This window comes from Syngnathus floridae, chromosome 2, assembly GCF_059516105.1.
Source record: "Syngnathus floridae isolate MCC-2025c chromosome 2, RoL_Sflo_1.0, whole genome shotgun sequence".
Classification (NCBI taxonomy): domain Eukaryota; kingdom Metazoa; phylum Chordata; class Actinopteri; order Syngnathiformes; family Syngnathidae; genus Syngnathus; species Syngnathus floridae.
In genome coordinates this window covers 7,398,812-7,418,343 of record NC_142414.1, presented here as the reverse complement: position 1 = coordinate 7,418,343, position 19,532 = coordinate 7,398,812, and the positions used below count along the sequence as shown (strand labels likewise).

Here is a 19,532-nt window from a genome sequence, read left to right as displayed (position 1 = left end):
ATATATATATAACCAAAAAAGAAACTATAAATCATATTAACATGCCTGAAAAGGAGTGGGAAGAAGTATAACTTAAAAGTTTTTGCTTTATGTGTATTGTGCATTTTTGTCATTCATAAATAATATAAATGTTAATATTAATAAATATATAAAGTTGTATTGGCTTTTGCCTTGGACCCTCCCCCCAAATGACAAATATGCCCCTGTGTAAAATGAGTTTAAAAAAAAAATTGTTCCTTCGCGTGTATCGGGGTTTACTGTATTCCCGGCAGTAATCTTAAATGACCACTAGAGGACGCCAACTACCCATCTATTCATGTACATCTGCTCCAGCGACTGTTTCCTCCAGATGCTACACCCCGGGGGCGTGTCCTACACCGAAGCCCCGCCCACTATGAGCAGCCGAATCAGGATCACACAAGAATAATGAATGGAAACGCGTCGGAGCCAAGAAAGAAAGTCCAGCAGCAACTTCTCGAGTAGCGATTTTGAAAGTTGGACGCGAAAGGAAAAGCAGAAAGTCGGGACCGTGGCGGAAAGAAGAGCGGACTGGACCGGCCGGAATAAATGGCATTTGGACTTAGGAAAGCGAGACTACCGCACTGTCACTTTTTACATGGAAGAAGTGGATCCTTTGGATTCTTACGTTGATCACGTCACTGGAATATTTGGAAGATCTGGATTGGATTAACTTGAAACACTTTTGCGACGAGTATAATTACGAAGATACGAAGAAAAATGGGGAATATTGAAAGTGTGGACGGCCAGTCGGAGATGAAGCATCACATTCTGCCTCTGAAGGTGCCCATGCCGGACCCCACCGAGCTGGAGGAGAAGTTCGCCATCGTTTTGGTGAGTTTCTTGTGCTTCATCTGACAAACACATGTTACAATTTATGGCTAAACGCACATGTGTATCTCACTAGACTTTTTTTTTTCAAAAAAGTGGCTAATGAAACAAAATAAATACTTTCTAAACGCTCAACAATTTGGATTTGAAATGAGACCTGTGTTGGCCCGCCCCTCAAACGCCTGATGTAGACCCCCCCCCCGAGTTCTTTTGTCTCCCCCAAAAGTCAGACAACTCAGCATTTGGCTGAACGCAGCACGGGGCAAACGGGCCGATTGACTTTTCTTATTTTCATTGTTTTTAATATAATCGAAACGTGTTAAACGAGCACATCACTGCATTCTGTGATTCGACTGCAAAACATTTTCTCGCATGCACACACACACAAACACACACACACACACACAATGAAGTTGAGCTCTTGCACTGATGAGCATTGAGTCAACACCCACTTGTTGTGTCAAGTGACCCTGTCATCCATTCCATTGTGACGTTTTCGGGCCTTTCCAAAATCAAAACACCTCACCCCCCCACACACTCACGCACTTTTGGTTTCCCCTAAAGTGATCTTATTTTAATCCTATGACATTTCCACGGTGTTTCCCCCTTTCAAGACAGCGACAACTACTTTTCTTAATTGACTGACTGCCTTCATAAACTATCTGTATTGAGAGTATATCTTAATTAATCAAAGGAGATAATTAGCTTTGAGACACCTTTTGTGTCTTGTGCAACTTTTTTCTGATGCTAAGATGACTTGACAGTGTGACACAACAACAACAGCGTCATTGCCCGAGTCATGACTGTACTTGACGACAAAGACTTGGCGGCGGCGGCCTTCGGACACATCTTGAAACGGTCTCCTTTGTCACCAAAATCGACTGGCGAGCGCAAGTGAAATCCTTCACTGTTATTATGTGCAGCCACGCGGGGAAGATTTCCAGGCGAGAAGGCGGCAGACTCAACATCTCTCGTGTTTCTCCACCCCGCTGCCGACTTTAGCGACACGTTTCCTTGACTTTGTGGGAAAGCACAACAAGCTTATCAAACAATGCCGGCCCACTCGCCAGATAACGTCGGTCGGGAGGACGACAAGGTCGAGCTTCTTTCATCTGGCGCTGACTTTAGGATTTTTTTTCCACTTCAACCAAAATAGTCTAAATTTAGCCGATTGCTTCCCGCTGTATATTTTTGTAGCTGGCATCAAAGCGGCTGCATGAAGTTCATCAAAGTGTGTTTTGACTTTGGCCCTTTCTCCTCCTGCACTGGCCCAAAGAAGACCCGGAAGACCTCTCCGCTCACACTTTGTGTGACCCAACTGTTTTCCAAACTCAAGCGGGTCTTCCCGTTTCGAATCGTGTACCGCATATCTTCGGTGACCCCTGACCGCTTTTGCATATTCAGGACCTAAACCGCCGAACGTTCAAGTCTCCGCTGCAGCTGACTGTTTTACTCAGATGTTCTGCTCAGTTCCGCCATCCATCCCTTGCTTGATCTTCCTCACATCCTGAATTGAAACTCAATCCGCGTGCGGCTCATTCGGCGTTTCCTGGCCGTGCATTCCGATATTAGAGGGTGGCACTTGGAAAGGTGCACGTCTGGCACCGGGGGTCGGCTGGAATTCCTGCGGTCTGGTCGGGAGAACGAGCCTTGAAGTGCGTCTACCACTCTTCTCCGCGCTAATGACTTTACCAACTTTTTTTCCCCCCTTTCCTTTTTATTGGAGCAGCGGTGCACATCTTGGCCCGTTTTCTGCGGGAGCTCCATGGGAAAAAAATTTTGCTTGCCGTCTGGTCTGGAGATCCTCCTAAGTGACTCCAGTAGCGGCTGACATCCAGTTGCATCATCCGCACCACGGCGACCATGACTCACTCACTCGCTCGCCGCTTCTTCAAATCCGAAGAACCCTGCCCCGTCCGATACGTGCAACTAATGAAGTCAAGATGCGAGAAGTGTTTACTGAGCCTAAAACCTCCATTAGTGTTATTTATTACCACTTCTGCTCATCTTCTCTGCCAGTTGAGCTCCGTCTGGCTCAGGCACCCACCGCAGAGTTCTTGGAGGAAGCGGGGGATTACTGTTCAGTCTGGCTTTCAGCCGTCCACCTGGCGGGCTACCATTTCACTTGGGGCCGCTTTTTATCGGCCTTTTTTAGTGCTTCTGTAATTCTCTCTTTGGAAAGCAGAGGTCAAGTGGCCAAATGAGCAGATACAACATGTGTGCAATTATCAAACATGTGTGGCGGGCGGCGTGTGCAAGCTCGGAGCTTTGACATGATACTTGCTTGTGTGTGTGGGGTGCATTTGTGTCAAGCCGCAAAAATACATGCGCAGGAAGCCGAAGAATTGCAGATTTGCGCCTCAGCACAATGGCGGCTCTGTCAGTCAGTGTTGTTTGAGAGAGGGAGCCCCTTTTGTGCCCCTAAGCACTCATTTTTTTAATTTTTCCAACCGAGTTCACACCGCAAGTTTATTTCTTTATGTTATTTCTCGCAGTCTTTATCTCATAGCTCCTCTTTTGAATTACTGGGCTTCTATCCCAATAAAGTATTTCTCTGTGTCTGATCTATGTTTCTTTTTTTTTTTCTAAAATGGGCAGCCTTTCAAAGAGCGTACCTGCATTCCTGTCATTTTTGTGAATATCGTCCGTCGGCCTCACGCTGGCGCGCGCACGAGAACAAACAGGATGTCGGCCTCACAGGAATGAAGGAAAACTTCCTGTGTCGGATCCATGAGAAATCCCTACGGTTATTTTTAACTCATTTCCTTAAGCTTTTTGTTCACGCTTCTGAGATTTTTTGGCCGTACGATTGATTAAAGGCCTCTCGCCAAAGTGCCTTTCGGGTTCACTTGCAGTACGCGCAGAGCTGCGAGAAGATCTGGCTCCGTCTGGGCCGTCGGCTCCATATTTGATTCTTATGATGGTAACAGACGTGAAATGAGAAAATGAGACATTTTTATGTCATTTTTGTTTGAAAACAGGCAACGAAAGGTGTGGCAACCCTCGGGAGCATCAGCTTTGGTCCCCCGTCATCGAGTTCACGTTACCGCTTCAAAAGAGCTGTCGCCCGATCGGATCGGATCGGATGTCTGCGATCGGGCTGGTGTTTTCTCCCATTCTCAGCTTTTACCTGGCCGCTCCAAAAAGCACCCACGATTCTTTTGCGCATTGTGCCAAGAAAGGCACGCGCGTCCGCATCTTTCGACGTCACTTTGTGATTTGCTGCCGTGTTCAGGAAAGCAAAGCGCTCGCTCCATTGTCTTTCCACAGCCGTCCGGCAAACAGAAAAAGTCCAACAATGAATAAAAACCCAGCGGCATGTCGTGCGTATAGTGGACATTGTGTGACGTCACCGGAAACGCATTGTTTCCAGAAACGTGAAAAAGCGTTTGCCATCGTCGCTTTCTACTATTTTTGTCTCTTTCTGCTTTTCTAAATTTCCAGCTGAACTTCATCCAGGCAAGCCTGGCACAGCTCGAGTACGGTTTTCTCTTATTTGGACAGCCTAAAAATATGCTCTGTGAGCAGACCACATATTCATTCTGTTTTCTTTGCCTCCACTGCCTGACAGGAATCAGCTCGGATTTTCTGTGTGTGTCATAAGTTGTGATTAGTGTCTTACTTCTACAGAAATATTCTATTTGTCTCTTTTTGTATTCAGACCAATTGGCCAAGACATTTTTTGTTCATGTCACAAAACAAGACATCATCAAAAATAGTTTGTGTGTTGTCTGCTGTGATTTTTCTTTTTGAATCTAGATGTTAGCTGAGCTCCCGGTCTTAAGCTGAGGTCCTTGATCCACCTTCCAGTAGTTTCCGGGACCCCACCCTGACGTTGTCTGGGCCAAATCGGGCCCGTCTGGGTCCGCTGTGCGGCCGCCCACTCTTTTCCCTCCAAGCTGATGACAACCGTGTCTCGTCTGTGAGAAACAGATAAAGCAGCCACTATAAAAACATAGCAAGAGTGGCCAAGCACCCAAAAAAAAAATGGAGAGCTTCTGATGGTCATCAACGCTCCTTTCCGAGCGTAAAGCAAAGAATGCTCGTGGAGGAAAACGTGATCTTTTCCAGCGCTCTCTCCAGCGGGAGTTGAAGGTCATAAAGTCGGCTCAGGCGAGGTCGTAAATCAGCTCGGATTAGGGCAGATGGATTTGCTCAACCCGCTCGCCAGTTGGCCATTTGGGCTGCAGCGCTCATTGCATCCCCTCAACCTTCAGGTGGTCACCCTCAACTGCTCCTTGGCCACAAACGGTTCTTCCAAAAAGATGTTTATTGCCACTCCTCGTTGAAGTTTGCTGCCCACCTAAACATAAAACAAAGGAAATTACAGGTTGTGTATTTCAAATAACAACATCGCTTCCTTTCAGGAAAGTCTGTTTTGCTTAGTGCCAAGAAACAATGCAAGATGTCAAAAGCATCCCGAACTAGAGAAGGAAGAGACCAGAGTACAAAGGGGGTGGAGCTTTTTTTTTTGGAACGCTTGGTAGGCAGCCGTGGTTGTTTTTTTTAATGTGTCCTACAAACAAAATTGAGCAGATAATTCCCACCACATGGCATGCTGGACAAATTATGAACAAATATGGACGAAAAGAGCAAAAAATGTCAGCATTAAAAAAGTGTCGCCGTCCCCCGAGTAGCTCGGCCCCAGCCGTGGAACAAGATAACGTCGCTCGCTCATCAAACCAGTCGAGCAGCTTGCGGGAGAAAATCAGCGACCCTGCCCACCAGCTATTGTTGTTATCCATTTTCTAGAAGGACGAAAAAAAAAAGTCTCAAATGTCAAAGGATGGGAATGGCATGGCACCAAATGAAAACAAAGCTTGGCTTTGAATGGAGGAGAAGACGTGGGCAGTAAGCGCCAAACGTGTTTCACATTTCGGTAGTATTTGAGGCCTAAAATGGGGTTGGCCAGAAATAAAGCATCTCTGCTCGCTCCCTTGCTTCTTTTTTTTTTTTTGCTTCTTCTAAACACAGGAAGTGCCGAGTGCTATCGCCGCAGGAGGAAGCAAAATTAAGTTAGCTACTAAATTCAGTTAGGCACCTAAAATAAAGGAAATCTCCTCCCTGCTTTGTGACCTCTTTGGCTTTGCCTTATTTTCAGCCATTTCAGCTGTTTTTGTGACATTTTTTTTCTGCATTGTGTTCAAGAAAGCCAGTTTACTCACTCAATTCGGCCCCGATTGCAATTTCCTGTCACTGATTCAGAATTGGAAGAAGAAAAAAGGCCCGTTGCTCTTCGCCTGCGCTTTCGTACGCATGACTGGCTGAGAAAACGAGACAAACGGCTCGGCTGGGCTCCGGCGGGCCCGATGTCTGGATTTCAGAGACTTTGTTTTCTGTTCTTACGTAATCATCCAACAACAAGCCCATTCAGTGCAATTGACTGCAACTGTCATTGTACAAAAAGTCTCAGTTTTTATTTTTATGTTAAAATATTGCTGATGATGTTCTCCGTGATGGACACACCAAACCGGCCTTACATTAACGAAGCTCATAGATCGTAATGAAGATGTAGAGCTAGTCAAAAGTAAGAAAGATGGAGGCAAGCAAGTCGAGATCACATGTACAAACATTCCTGGTGTAATTCTGCACGTCTGCTTTGCATGTTGCTGCCCTCCTGCGTGGCTTTTGCTGAACTCACTTTAGCATCGTGTAACATCTGTGGATTTGCTTCATTGGTAGCTTCCACACATTTTTTTTCTTGTAGCCGGAACCGTTTAGTTTTATATTTGAATTTGGAGCCATTTTACAGTTACGTACAAGATGTTCAAGCTTGTACTACTGTATTACCAACAAATTCAATGCGAAACGAAAATTGCAATAATAATCAGAATCATTTTTTGAAATGTTTATCTTCAGAAATTAGCATTAAATCCGCGTCTTACGGCTGTTTGGATGTGCAAGTGTTGCAAATGAGTACCAAAGATGCTGTGAAGAGGAAGTCCTTGTTGTGGCCGAATGCGAAACTAGCAAGCTAGCTCTCATGTGTTTTTCTTTTTTATTTCAAATATCTTTGCTTAACTATAACAGGTCATTTTTTGTGTCTTTCAGTGCTGTGTTTAGGAATTCCTTGTTGTGGTCGAATGCGAAACTAGCAAGCTAGCTCTCATACGTTTTTCTTTTTCCATTTCAAATATATTTGCTTAACTAGAAAATAGAATGGTGGTCGTTTTTTGCGTCTTTTGGTGCTATTGTGACCGCATGCTAAACTAGCAAGCTAGCGCTCATACGTCACACCATGACTTGGGAACTTAAAACGTTTTGTAACAGATTTGAAAGCAGTTTGAGTTTCAAAGTGGCGGCCTTCTGTTGTTTTAAGCGCAGGATGAGATGACAGCGCTAGGCCGCCGTTGTGGTTGTGGTTTTTGGAGGCCAAGCAAGCACGGCGGCTGACTGAGGAGTGCTAGCTAGGGTGCCGAATGTCAACACAGGAAGTGAGATCATCGCCAAAGTCCCCCAAATTTAAACTGGGCTCTGACGTGGGTAGCACTGTGGAGTTTCTGCCACCCACTCAGTCGTTACGGATTGTGAAATGAACACACACATTTGCTGTTGGATTTAAAAACAAGTGTCAGTGTTCCGTGCATTTCGCTCACCGCTGAGGCTCATCAAATAGCAGCCTTCGTGTTTTAAACACAAACACGTAAACATCGAATTGTCTTCTAAATCTGCTCACGTAAGCGAAACACTTACAGCCCAGTTTTTTATTTGGTCTTTGTCATTCATAACCATTCATTGTGCCAGATGTTGCGCTGAAACATGAACATTTTTTTTTTTCAGAACTCTATGAACCTACCAGACGTTGCACTGACCCACATGAAAAAGTTTTATGCATTATTTTTTTCAGAACTCTATGAACCTGCCTCCAGACAAAGCCCGGCTCCTCAGGCAGTACGACAATGAGAAGAAGTGGGACCTGATTTGCGACCAGGTATGCTGGCCTCAACTTATCACGTCTTCGCTTCAGTTAATGAACAAAAAAAAAAAGAGTTCATCTTGTTTGGCCTACAGGAAAGGTTTCAAGTGAAGAATCCACCTCACACCTACATCCAGAAAATCCGCGGCTACTTAGACCCCGGCGTCACCAGAAAGGTCACCAACTCTCGCCGTGAACTGCAAAGCGTCTCATGGGTGTCCGTAAACAAACACTCTGCTCTCCTTGTGTCTCGCAGAAGTTCCGCAGGAGAGTACAAGAGTCTACCAAAGTCTTAAGGGAGCTGGAGATCTCTTTGAGGACAAACCACATTGGGCAAGTGTTCATTTTCCTGCTCTCCATCTGTTTGTGAGTGTCTGAAGGAAAGGCTGGCATTGTTTGTCCTTTCTTTGCCCGGATGGCCCTCCCATTGTTTGGAGTTGCCAAGCTCCGCAGCTCCACTGGATGTGGCCGAGCCTCCCGATGCCCAGATGGTAGCCATTGTGCCGTCGTGTCCGCTCCCCCATCGAGTGCTTAACAGGAAGCTTTGTTGTGTACGCTGGCCTGGCCGGCTGGCCAACTTTTGAAAATGGAAAAACGCGTGCGCGGATACTTGGAAGTTGACACCTTTTGCTCAGCAAGCAGAATCTATTGTGATGTTATGACATCACAGCTTTTCAAAGCTACATTCATAAAACCCTGTGCAGCACACAAAAAAAAAAATAAATGTGAAAGACAGGCCACAAATGGACCTCGGGCTGGAGTTTGGACAGTGATGCATGAAGCTATTTGAACACAAGTTGTGCAGCACCACATGAGGACAGACAGTATAAGCCGGTGGTCCCCAACCACCGGGCGGCGGACCGGTACCGGTCCGTAGATCATTTGGTACCGGGCTGTACAAAAAATAATAAATAATGCATTATTTTACACCTGGGAGACCTGTAAATAACATAACATTACTCATGTAATGTTGTTGGTGCGATGTTTTGAGGATGTTGCAAGTTAAGTTGCACAGGAATACACAGTGGATTCGCGTTTATTTAATAATAAACGTTTATTATTATTGTAATGTAAATTATGGTGTTTAATGGTGACGCACTTCCGTGTTCTGCTATACGATTGGCTAGAAAGAGGGTGACGTATGAGATTGTGATTGGTTTGTTTTGCGGAAATGGAATAGTCGAAACACGGACGATTTTTGCGAAGAAAGCTTCCATAAACAATGTGTAATCGGTGTTTTTTTCATTTATTGATGCTATTTTTTAATCGATCCATTTGATTTTGATTTTCTAGAATTGTTTTTAGAAGTTTTCTTCGCAAAAATCGTGACGTCATTGAGCACCGGTCCGCGAAAATATTGACTGACATTAATGCGGTCCATGGTGCTAAAACGCGAAGTTTATATTAAGACACTTTTTAATCGGGGATTTCTTGTTCCAAACGAGCCCTATTTTTAGTTTTATTTTACAAATCTTAAAACACTGGATTACGAGACTGCTATGCAATTAGGAAAAAAGATTTGCCATCTGGTGCGACGCTGCCCTTTGCTGTAAATGTCAAATTGCCGCTGTTTTAAAGACGGATTCAACTTTTCCACAGCGTTTGTGTGACTAAAAGGGAGAAGAAGAAAAAAATCTTTCAATGGATTTCCCAGAAGAGGAATAAGGTGGGATCGTTTTCAGGAGAATGGCGAGCGTGCTTTATTGCAACGTCTGAGTTTTATTCCTGCCACGGCCAAGAAAATAGGAGCTCGCCGCAGTAGGGTGGGGAGGGGGGCGACGAAGGGGTCACGGTTGGGGGGGGGGTCTGGTTAGTAGACAGGAAAGCAATGATCATGGGCGCCTCCTCAGAAGCAGCCCGCCTCTTTCCCCTTCACCTCAACTGCTTTGTTGGTTTCCTCTGTTGCAGGGCTGGCCTTCCTCCATCCCTCCCTCCCTTTCCCTTTTCCTGCCGCTTGCCTTCCTGTCCATCTCAAGCAATCATTCAAATAAGACACATTCCTCTCTGTTTGATTCACCCGCAAACCTCGTGTTTGAAGAAGAAAATCCCCAACTGATACTCCCTTCACGTGTTTTTCTTCCACGTCGTGTTTTCAGTTTCCGTACAAATGTCCTTCTTTGCTTTCCGTTCCGTCTTTTCCTGCCCCCCTTCACTTGTGACAAAATTCCTTTACAATCACATTTAAGTTATGTTCTCCAGTAGAACTTGAGCCCAACAAATCTTCTGCTTTGCACTCCCATCCAAAGGTGTGAACGCTAAGGGTATTTCCCTCCTCCCGCATCATAGGTGGGTCCGGGAGTTCCTCAACGATGAGAACAGAGGTCTTGACGTCTTGGTGGAGTACCTCTCCTTTGCCCAGTGTGCTGTCATGTGAGTATTTATCCTAAAAGGAAGCGGGTGGAGCTGTGGCCGCTGAGTCGGCACGTTACGTCCCGCAGAGCTGCTTGTGCATCCCAAACGCGTTCTTTGGATGTGTCGCTTGACCTTGGGCAAGCTGGATGATGTTACGGTTGAAGCTTAAGCGCAATGAGCGCCATTTTCTTTGCTGAGCTTTCTCATGCGGCTGTGTGATGCTCTTGCCATAACGCTCACCTCGCTCCCCTTAACCTGACCCCTCCCCCACCTGCATCTGCTCTACGCCTCTCTGTCCGCCTACGCCTGTGGCCCAGGTTGGATTTTGAGGGGCTGGAGAATGGCGAGGATAGCGGCTTCTTGGACAAGGCCAAATCTTGGAGCAGGTCCATCGAGGATTTGCACCAGATGAGCCCTCAGCCTTTCTGCAACACGTTGGTGCGCTCGGCCCGCCAGTCTGTCCTCCGGTATGTATCGCTGAGCTGTTCGCTGTTACCTGTTGACGACTTGCCCGTGTCCTGCTCGCCCGCCTGCCCTAATGGCCGCCGTGGACATGCTAGTGCTGATGCTGTCTGGCCGATGTGAAGAAAGGTCTCCGAGGGCTAACTTTACCCACCTGTTGCAGTTACGGCTCGCTCTCCGGCAGCAAAACCATCAAGAACTCGAGACTCGTCAGCCAGAAGGATGACGTGCACGTATGCATCTTATGCTTGCGAGCCATCATGAACTACCAGGTGCTTCCTGCGTGCCGCTTCCTCCGTGCTGCGTCTGGACCACCGTTGCACTCTCACCACATCCTCTTGTCTGTCTCTCTGCTCTTCTCGCAGTACGGCTTCAACATGGTCATGTCTCACGCGCATGCGGTCAATGAAATCGCTCTCAGTTTGAACAACAAGAGCTCACGGTAAGAATCAGCAACATCTCAGCGTCCTTCAAAATGCACTTGAAGGTGACGTCGTGAGCCGTCCTGATACTTTTAGGACAAAGGCCTTGGTCTTGGAGCTGCTGGCTGCCGTGTGCCTGGTTCGAGGAGGTCACGAGATCATCCTGTCAGCGTTTGACAACTTCAAAGAGGTTCGCCAGCTCAGTCCAACATTTGGATTTTTACCTTTAGCAGCCTGATGTTGATTAAGTAGACCCCCCCCCCCAAAAAAAAAAAGGGCAAATGAATTGCGGGGATGCACTGAGGCCTGTAGGGCCGTCATGCAGCGATGAAAGTTGAGGAGCTCTGGGAGTTGTCACCTCCTCACAGGGTGGAGGGGAAGCCCTGTGGTGACCCCTCAGAGGTCACCAGATGTCAGACAAGAAAAATAAGCCTCAAGTCCCCGATGAGGACTGCACATTCTTAGCAGACGGGCATCTTCCTGATCAGAATTCCAGAAGGAGGGGGAGAAAACCAGCCGCTCATCAAAACAAGATCTTAAATTGGGGCTTTGTTGTTTATTTACAGTGTCAGCTCATTTTTTTTGTTTTATTAGGACCGAAAAAGAATTTGCTGGGAAAACATGCCATTGTTTGTTTATCCCCTTCTTTGGGTATTTTTGGTCGATATTCTTTGCCCTGTCGTGACTGCTGATGATGAGAAGAAGTTGTTTGAAACCAAAATCAGACCTTGGGACATTTTCAGATATTATTCAAATCCAAATCATTCAATGTTTGTGCTTTTCAGGTGTGTAAGGAGAAACATCGTTTTGAACGGCTGATGGATTTCTTCCGTAGCGAGGAGGGCAACATCGACTTCATGGTAAGCGGCGCCGCTTTGCGTCTTTTACTGCCCGCCGGCAAGACGTCAACGTGTCCTTTGGGGCCCAGGTGGCTTGCATGCAGTTCATCAACATCGTGGTCCACTCGGTGGAGGACATGAACTTCCGAGTTCACCTGCAGTTTGAATTCACCAAGCTAGGACTGGATGACTACCTGGAGGTAAAACTATCAGAGGAGATCACCCTGGAGACCGTGACGTGACGTGATGTTCCCCTCCATCAGAAATGTAAACACACCGAGAGCGACAAGCTATCGGTGCAGATCCAGGCCTACCTGGACAACGTGTTTGACGTGGGCGGCCTGCTGGAAGATGCCGAGACCAAGAACGCGGCGCTGGAAAAGGTGGAGGAACTTGAGGAGCACCTGTCTCATGTAAGTGCGGAGCTGACCACCCGATCTGTGCGCTATGCAACCTATTGTTGCTAATGCTAATATTATCATTCTCTGTGGTTCATACGCGGTTTATGGAGAAGTTTGGAATGCACCTAACAATCCCAGTATTGTTCTCGCGCTGGCTCCTTCCATCTTTGCATCCCACGCTGCCTTGTAACGAGCATGGAAAAGCTCGTAGGCAGCCCTGACATCATGGTCGGAATTTCATCACAAACGCTCTCAGGAATGATGAGGGAGGATAAGGGAGGCGCAATTCCAGCGCAACATGTGCGTTCTCCATATTGACAATAAGAGCTGCGTCACGTGCTTGCTGCATCGTGCCGCATCATTCTGCCGGCGGGCCGTATCATATTTCTCCTCGAGGATGCGCCGTGTAAATGGGAGCGGATACGGCAGGCAAACATCTCGCTGCTGCTGCGGTGAAGGTGGAATTCACCTCCTCTCTTTGCCAGGTGACGGAGAAGCTTCTGGAGGTTGAGAATGAAACCATGATGAAAGTGGCTGACTTGGAGAAGGTCCTCCTCCAGAAGGATAAAGATCTTCAGGCAATTCGGGTAAGCCAGAGGGAGGAGCCTCAGGTGGCATGTCTGGCTTTCAGAAGCTTTGAACTCAATCAGTATGATGGCAAATTAGGCAGGAAGCAGGATGTTTTTTCAGATTGTGAAGTCATGCTCTTGTGCTCTACGTCGCCCCCCTGTGGTGGCTTAGGAGACATACGAGTCGACCAACACGCAAGTCACCACCTTGAGGAGGGTGCTGAAGGAGAAGGACGCCGCCTTCCAGAGGCACTTCAACATTGAGAGACGGCTGCTGGAGCTGGAGCAGCAAGGCACCATCCGCCTGCACAAGAAGCCCGATGGAGAAATCGCCATCGAGCCGCTCGGCGTCAGCGGCGATGCGGCGGGCGCCGGCCTCGCCATCCCCCTCGCCGACTTCGGGTCGCTACCTTTGGCCTCGGCGGCAGCCACGTCCGACCCGGGTCTACTCGATTCCAGTTTGCCTCCGGCCAGTGAAGCTCCGCCCCCACCACCTCCACCACCTCCGCCTCCTCCTCCACTTCCTTCAACCACAAGTGAGCCTCCACGCAGCTCTGGCATTTTGTGGGCTTCTACTTTCACTTCTCCATAATAATATTTTCACTCCTGATTTGCTCCAGGTACGCCACCACCACCACCTCCTCCTCCACCTCCTCTGGCTCCTCCTCTGCCTGACGCTTCTCCTTCTGTCATCCTGAGCGTGGGTCTCTCCGGTGAGAGCACTTTTTTTGCTCGTCTTGACCGCAGCTCTTGACTCGGTCGCTTTGTTGCAGCTATTCGAATCAAGAAGCCCATCAAGACAAAGTTCCGCCTACCTGTGTTTAACTGGACCGCCCTGAAGCCCAATCAGATCAACGGAACCGTGTTCAATGAGATCGATGACGAACGGGTGCTGGAGGTACAGCGAACGAGCGGCTGGCCGTATTTGCCGATTGGCTTCCTCAGGAGTTGACTTTGTGACCAATGGCCTGTGTGCAGGAACTGGATTTGGAGAGGTTCGAGGATCTCTTTAAAACCCGTGCACAGGGTCCCATTGTGGATCTGTCATGCACAAAAAGCAAAGTGGCTCAGAAGGCGGTGAACAAAGTCACGCTGCTGGACGCTAATCGCTCCAAGAACTTGGCCATCACGCTGAGGAAGGCAAACAAGAGCACAGAGGAGATCTGCAAAGCCATAGAGAAGTATTCAACCCATACCTTTCGTCTTTTTAAAGGAATTCCGACATTTGTTTTCAAATACATGACACGTTTGAGATCATTGCTGAGAATGAAGTGGTTAGCCGCGGTGGGATCAACTATTTCAGTTTCCCCGATTTTGTTTTTGTCGTTAAAACGTGGTCCAGTGACGCACTTGAGCCCCACCTAGCATAAGTCATCTCCTCCTCCACTACATCCAAACTTGATGTCTGCCTAGATTCGACCTGAAGGCCTTACCGGTGGACTTTGTGGAGTGTCTGATGCGCTTCCTGCCCACGGAAGCAGAGGTCAAAGTTCTTCGTCAGTACGAACGAGAGCGCCGTCCGCTGGAGCAGCTGGCCGAGGAGGACCGTTTCATGCTCTCGTTCAGCAAAATCGAGAGGCTCACGCAGAGGATGAACATCATCACCTTTGTGGGCAACTTTGCCGACAACGTGGGGCTCCTCACGCCGCAACTCAACGCCATCATCGCCGCTTCCGGCTCGGTCAAATCCTCGCCGAAATTAAAACGAATGCTCGAGGTTGGTTTTTGAAAGCGCTTCCGAACGGAAGCTCCTTGCTTTAACTCTTCTGCTGGACTTTCAGATCATCTTAGCCTTGGGCAACTATATGAATAGCAGTAAGCGAGGCTGCGTTTACGGCTTCAAATTGCAAAGTCTCGATCTGGTGAGGAAAGTCGGCGAGCGCTCGCGCTTATTTCTCGTCTCGTCCTCCTAACCCGGATGGTTTTGTTTTTCCCGCGCAGTTGCTGGACACCAAGTCGACAGACAGGAAAATAACGCTGCTCCACTACATCGCTCTCATCGTGAAGGAGAAATACGTGGAGCTGGCCAACTTCTACAATGAACTGAACTTTGTGGATAAAGCCGCAGCAGGTGAGCGAGCCCGCGTGCTGACCGTTTTTGGCGGGAAGCCGGCTCATTTCCTCGCCCTCTCCAAGTGTCGCTGGAAAACGTTCTGCTGGACGTGCGGGAGCTGGGTAAAGGCATGGAGCTGATCCGGAGAGAATGCAGTCTCCACGACCACTCGGTCCTGAAGGCCTTTGTCCAGGCCAGTGAGACCCAGCTGGAGAAGCTGCAGCGGGACGCCAAGACAGCCGAGGTAGGAGACGCCGAGCCCGCGGCGCCAATCCCGCCTCACGCCAAACGACGGTGCTCTTCTCGTTCTGATCGTAGGAAGCCTTCAACAATGTGGTCAACTACTTTGGAGAGAGCGCCAAGACCACTCCACCGTCTGTCTTCTTCCCCGTCTTTGTGCGCTTCATCAAGGCCTACAAGGTGACGTCACACACATGGCAAGGAAAAGCACTTTTCAGGAAGCCCCCCCGCCATCCCCCGACTCCCCCATCCCAGGCAGGCAGGCAGATTTGTGTGGACCCCGCCCGGTCCGGTCCGAGGCCAAATAACAGGAAAGGCCAGCTGTTGGGCTGCAGCTGTGCTCTTTAGACGGCTTCTTCCCTCTGGTGGCTTCCTGACATTGTTCTCGCTCCAGATTGATGGGGTCCATTCACGGAAATGTGCGGCACAAAGACTTTTGCGTATACGGCTCTGATAAAGCAATAGTTCGGGTACATGGGCCTCTCGGAGTCTGCTTCCGGGCCACTTTCGAGTTATGAGTACAAATGGAAAATATTTTTGTCTATGAATTGCAATAAAATAAAAAAGGAGCGTTTATTCCCCCCCAAAAAAACCCTAACTGGAAGGACATTTAAATTCATTTAAATTTCTCGTTACTCGTCTCTTTCAGGATGCCGTGGAGGATAACGAACAAAGGAAGAAGCAGGAGCAAGCCATGAGGGAAAAGTTACTGGCCCAGGAGGCCAAGCAGCACGACCCCAAGGTGCGCTCCACGCCCACCCGCCCGTCGCTGGCCAAAAATAAATGGTCCCGACTACAAGTGCCCGCCGCCACTTGTGTTTCAGGTTCAGGCCCACAAGAAGAGGCAGCAGCAGCAGGAGCTGATCGCAGAGCTGCGCAAACGCCAGGCCAAAGACCACCGGCCCGTGTACGAGGGCAAGGACGGCACCATCGAGGACATCATCACAGGTGGGCCGGCCCCCACCGTGGTGGTCCACTACTCGGCTCCTTTGAAATGCACCTTGTGCTATGTGGCGCGCGCCGAGCCCTGACGTCTGGAATCCGACACGTAGCCAATTTCCAAGGCATTAAGATACGCCGCAATTCCAAATAGCTCCTATCAGAGTTCAGGAAAAAAAAAAAAAAAAAAAAGCCTACCAGAACATCTAAACATTCTCCAGACATGTATGCGTGCTGACTCAACACATGTACTGGGTGTGCACACTTATGCAAGCACAGCTGTACATTTTTGCTTAACCTCTGGAAAAAAAAATAGATGATTATTTTTGAATCGTGTTACAGGGTGGGAAAAGTTTGGAACGAATTAGCGTTTCAACAGGGGTGTGTAGACTTTTGGTTTACCAGAAGATGAAGCGGCGTCAGCCTCAGGGTTAGCGTGTGCACTAATTTTTGTTTTCCTGCTCCTAATGAATGAAAACTTGACACGTACGTGAGCCAAGCTGGCAACCCGGCGCCAGCCGCCCGTCCGTCCAGCTCCCTGATGCCGCCCGCCCGCCCGCCGGCGCGAGCGTGTTCCAGTGTTTGGCGTTCCCCGCTGATAAAGACATGTTCTCTCCCCCCTCCCAGTCCTGAAGAGCGTGCCCTTCACAGCCCGCACGGCTAAACGCGGCTCACGGTTCTTCTGTGAAGCCAACCTCTGCGATGACTCCAACTGCTAGCCCCTCCCCCTTTAACGCCAAGGTTGTCCAGGTGTCTCTTGTATGCCCCCCCCCACCCCTTCCCATCACTTTGCATGCAGCATGATCCTCGTCACTCCACTCCATCCAACAGCCACTAACTTGGGCCGTCCTTTTATTTGAGAGAAGAGTCGGTCGGCCAAACCTCTTTGCGGGGAGCAAAAATGCTAAACCAAGCTAACACCCTCGGAACGTAAATGGCATAGCCCCGCCCCCGTCATGGCGAAGAGGTTTGGCTTCATAGGTTTTACTTTCTTTCATGAGACTAACTCTGCTGGTGTCGGTTTTCCCTGCTAACCATGACTTCTCCATTCCTCAACCACCCATTGTTTTTCATCTTCCCTTTCAGCCCAAATGAGGATTTTTGACAGTATTTCCGAAAGGAGGGTAAGCAGGGTAGGGCCGAGCTGAGCTTTGTCCCTGTCCGCCCGCTGCTTAAGTCGTGTCGGTCGCTTCAGTCCATCTCATATGACTCCGCCGCACAAATTCGCTTCATTTCGACCAAAAAAAGGCCATCCATCACCCCTGGCCTTTCTCCGCCATCTTCATCATCATCATCCTCACCTGCTCCTTTATGTTGCATGTTGTCTAGTGTTCATTCAATGGTGTTTTGTCCCGTGTCGATTGTTGCCGTCCGCTCAACAGGCTCTCACAATGAACGCATATATACTTTTTTTATATTTAAAAATAATTCCAATCAAGGCAGAATACGCACGTTAACATCTCATCGTGTTGGTGTCTGTAAAGAACATGAGGACATTCAAAATCAATTCCACTGAAGTTGGGACAGCAAAATAACAAATTTGGAGGAAGTCACACGTGAGTTGTGTTGCGCCTGTTGACGGCTGATGTTATTAGTGCTCAACTGTGATTTTTTTTTTTTTTTTGCTTTGGTTATATTTCCGAAAAGCTTTGAATTTCAACAGACGTCTGTTGACATCCAAGGCTTTGGGAATTTGTCCCTCGTGCAGCAAGCCGTTGTGAGCAAAATAATAGACAGGAGGAATTTGGACCATCTAACGTTTGTCCACCCTCCCCTCCCTCCCTTCCCTCCCCCTTCTCATGCCTACTCACAGATCTGCGAAACCAGCCTTACCTGCGAGCTGACGCCCTGATCCGGAACGGTTGGAAGAGACCCTAAACCACTTATCGATCACTTAAACCGCCTGCCTTCCTTTGCTATAACCTTCCTGGCCTTGTCGCCCGTCAGCCGGCCGGGGCTGTAAAAGAAAAGGGGGGAGGAGGGGGGGGGGTCAGAATAAAGGCCTTGTTGTAGCTGGCTAATTTATTTATTTATAAAAGGCCTTTTTCCAGCCACTTTAAAAAAAGTGAAGCACAAAGGAGCGTCGAGTGAGCTCGCAAGCCGGTGAGAGGAGCTGATGGACTTGCATCTTTTTCGTCGACACGGGCGTCAATGATGAAGCAGCCATTGGGATATTTTTTTTTTTTTTCTTTCAAAGACTTGCAGAAAAACACGCTTGCCGTTGCATGATGGATGCACACGGTGGTCTCTCAAGCCACAGGTCGGGGGTTCCAGCCCCCCCTGGTGGTGAGTCTGCCCTTGAGCAAGAAGAAGGAAGCGGTAGCGCCACCAAAAGTTGTTGCTTCAAATGTGCCTTTGTTGTTATGTCTTCATATTTGTATCATATTTGGAAGAATGTATTTCCATTGCCTATGTTGTCGCCTTATGACTCCAGATGCCAAAGAGCAGTTCTTTCACAATGCAGACGGATCCAAAAAGTAGACACTCTTGGACAGGGGTGTCGACCTCCAGTCCTCGGGGGCCGCGTTCCAATATGCTTACCAAGTTACCCTCGTTAAACACACCTGAGTGAAAAGATCAGTTCATTTTCATGTCCTCCGGGAGCCTAACTTTTGTCACAGGTGCATTTAACGAGGGAATCTTGGAAAACATGTTGGAACGCGGCCTCGAGGACTACAGCTTGACTACTGTGACCTTTGACCATGATATTTCCCTAATAAAGTGGCCTGTTATTAAGTACACTTGAAAATGGCGGTGTACCTAATGGAGCGCTTAATGAGGGTCACTTGGAAAACATGTTGGAACGCGGCCCCGAGGACTAGAGCTTGACACCTGTGACCTTTGACCATGATATTTCCCTAATAAAGTGGCCTGTTATTAGGTACACTTGAAAATGGCGGTGTACCTAATGGAGTGTCCGTGTGATTCCCTCGTTAAGCGCAGGTGCGTGAAAAGTTTTAGCTCCTTCCGAACGTGAAAGAAGCTAAAACTTTTCACGCACCTGCGCTTAACGAGGGTCACTTCGAAAACATGTTGGAACGCGGCCCTGAGGACTAGAGCTTGACACTTGTGACCTTTGACCATGATATTTCCCTAATAAAGTGGCCTGTTATGAGGTACACTTGAAAATGGCGGTGTACCTAATGGAGTGTCCGTGTGATTCCCTCGTTAAGCGCAGGTGCGTGAAAAGTTTTAGCTCCTTCCGAACGTGAAAGTGACCAAAAACTTTTCACGCACCTGCGCTTAACGAGGGTCACTTGGAAAACATGTTGGAACGCGGCCCCGAGGACTAGAGCTTGACACTTGTGACCTTTGACCATGATATTTCCCTAATAAAGTGGCCTGTTATGAGGTACACTTGAAAATGGCGGTGTACCTAATGGAGTGTCCGTGTGATTCCCTCGTTAAGCGCAGGTGCGTGAAAACTTTTAGCCACTTTCACGTTCAAAAGGAGCTAAAACTTTTCACGCACCTGCGCTTAACGAGGGTG

The 19,532-nt window shown here is 48.2% G+C and overlaps 1 protein-coding gene across 1 annotated transcript; it reads left to right on the top strand.

Moving 5' to 3' along the window:
- The first annotated feature begins 394 nt into the window (after positions 1 to 394).
- Positions 395 to 18,781, top strand: fmnl3 (formin-like 3). The gene is made up of 26 exons (XM_088368791.1): positions 395 to 852; positions 7,697 to 7,780; positions 7,861 to 7,941; positions 8,022 to 8,098; positions 10,052 to 10,135; positions 10,435 to 10,584; positions 10,743 to 10,851; positions 10,945 to 11,021; positions 11,098 to 11,191; positions 11,787 to 11,861; positions 11,930 to 12,040; positions 12,104 to 12,253; positions 12,727 to 12,828; positions 12,983 to 13,346; positions 13,431 to 13,523; positions 13,584 to 13,708; positions 13,789 to 13,991; positions 14,224 to 14,527; positions 14,592 to 14,672; positions 14,752 to 14,881; positions 14,947 to 15,107; positions 15,182 to 15,283; positions 15,753 to 15,845; positions 15,928 to 16,051; positions 16,670 to 16,783; positions 17,856 to 18,781. The coding sequence occupies exons 1-25, from the start codon at positions 739 to 741 to the stop codon at positions 16,759 to 16,761; spliced, it is 3,180 nt and encodes a 1,059-aa protein (XP_088224917.1). The 5' UTR covers positions 395 to 738; the 3' UTR covers positions 16,762 to 16,783; positions 17,856 to 18,781.
- Positions 18,782 to 19,532: the final 751 nt, after the last annotated feature.

Bases quoted from the DNA above. Each gene is read 5' to 3' on its own strand.
- fmnl3 (XM_088368791.1), top strand. From the start codon at position 739: ATGGGGAATATTGAAAGTGTGGACGGCCAGTCGGAGATGAAGCATCAC. The intron at 11,022-11,097 runs GTAAGAATCAGC...TGATACTTTTAG, and splicing joins TTGAACAACAAGAGCTCACG to GACAAAGGCCTTGGTCTTGG. The intron at 14,673-14,751 runs GTGAGGAAAGTC...TTTCCCGCGCAG, and splicing joins AATTGCAAAGTCTCGATCTG to TTGCTGGACACCAAGTCGAC.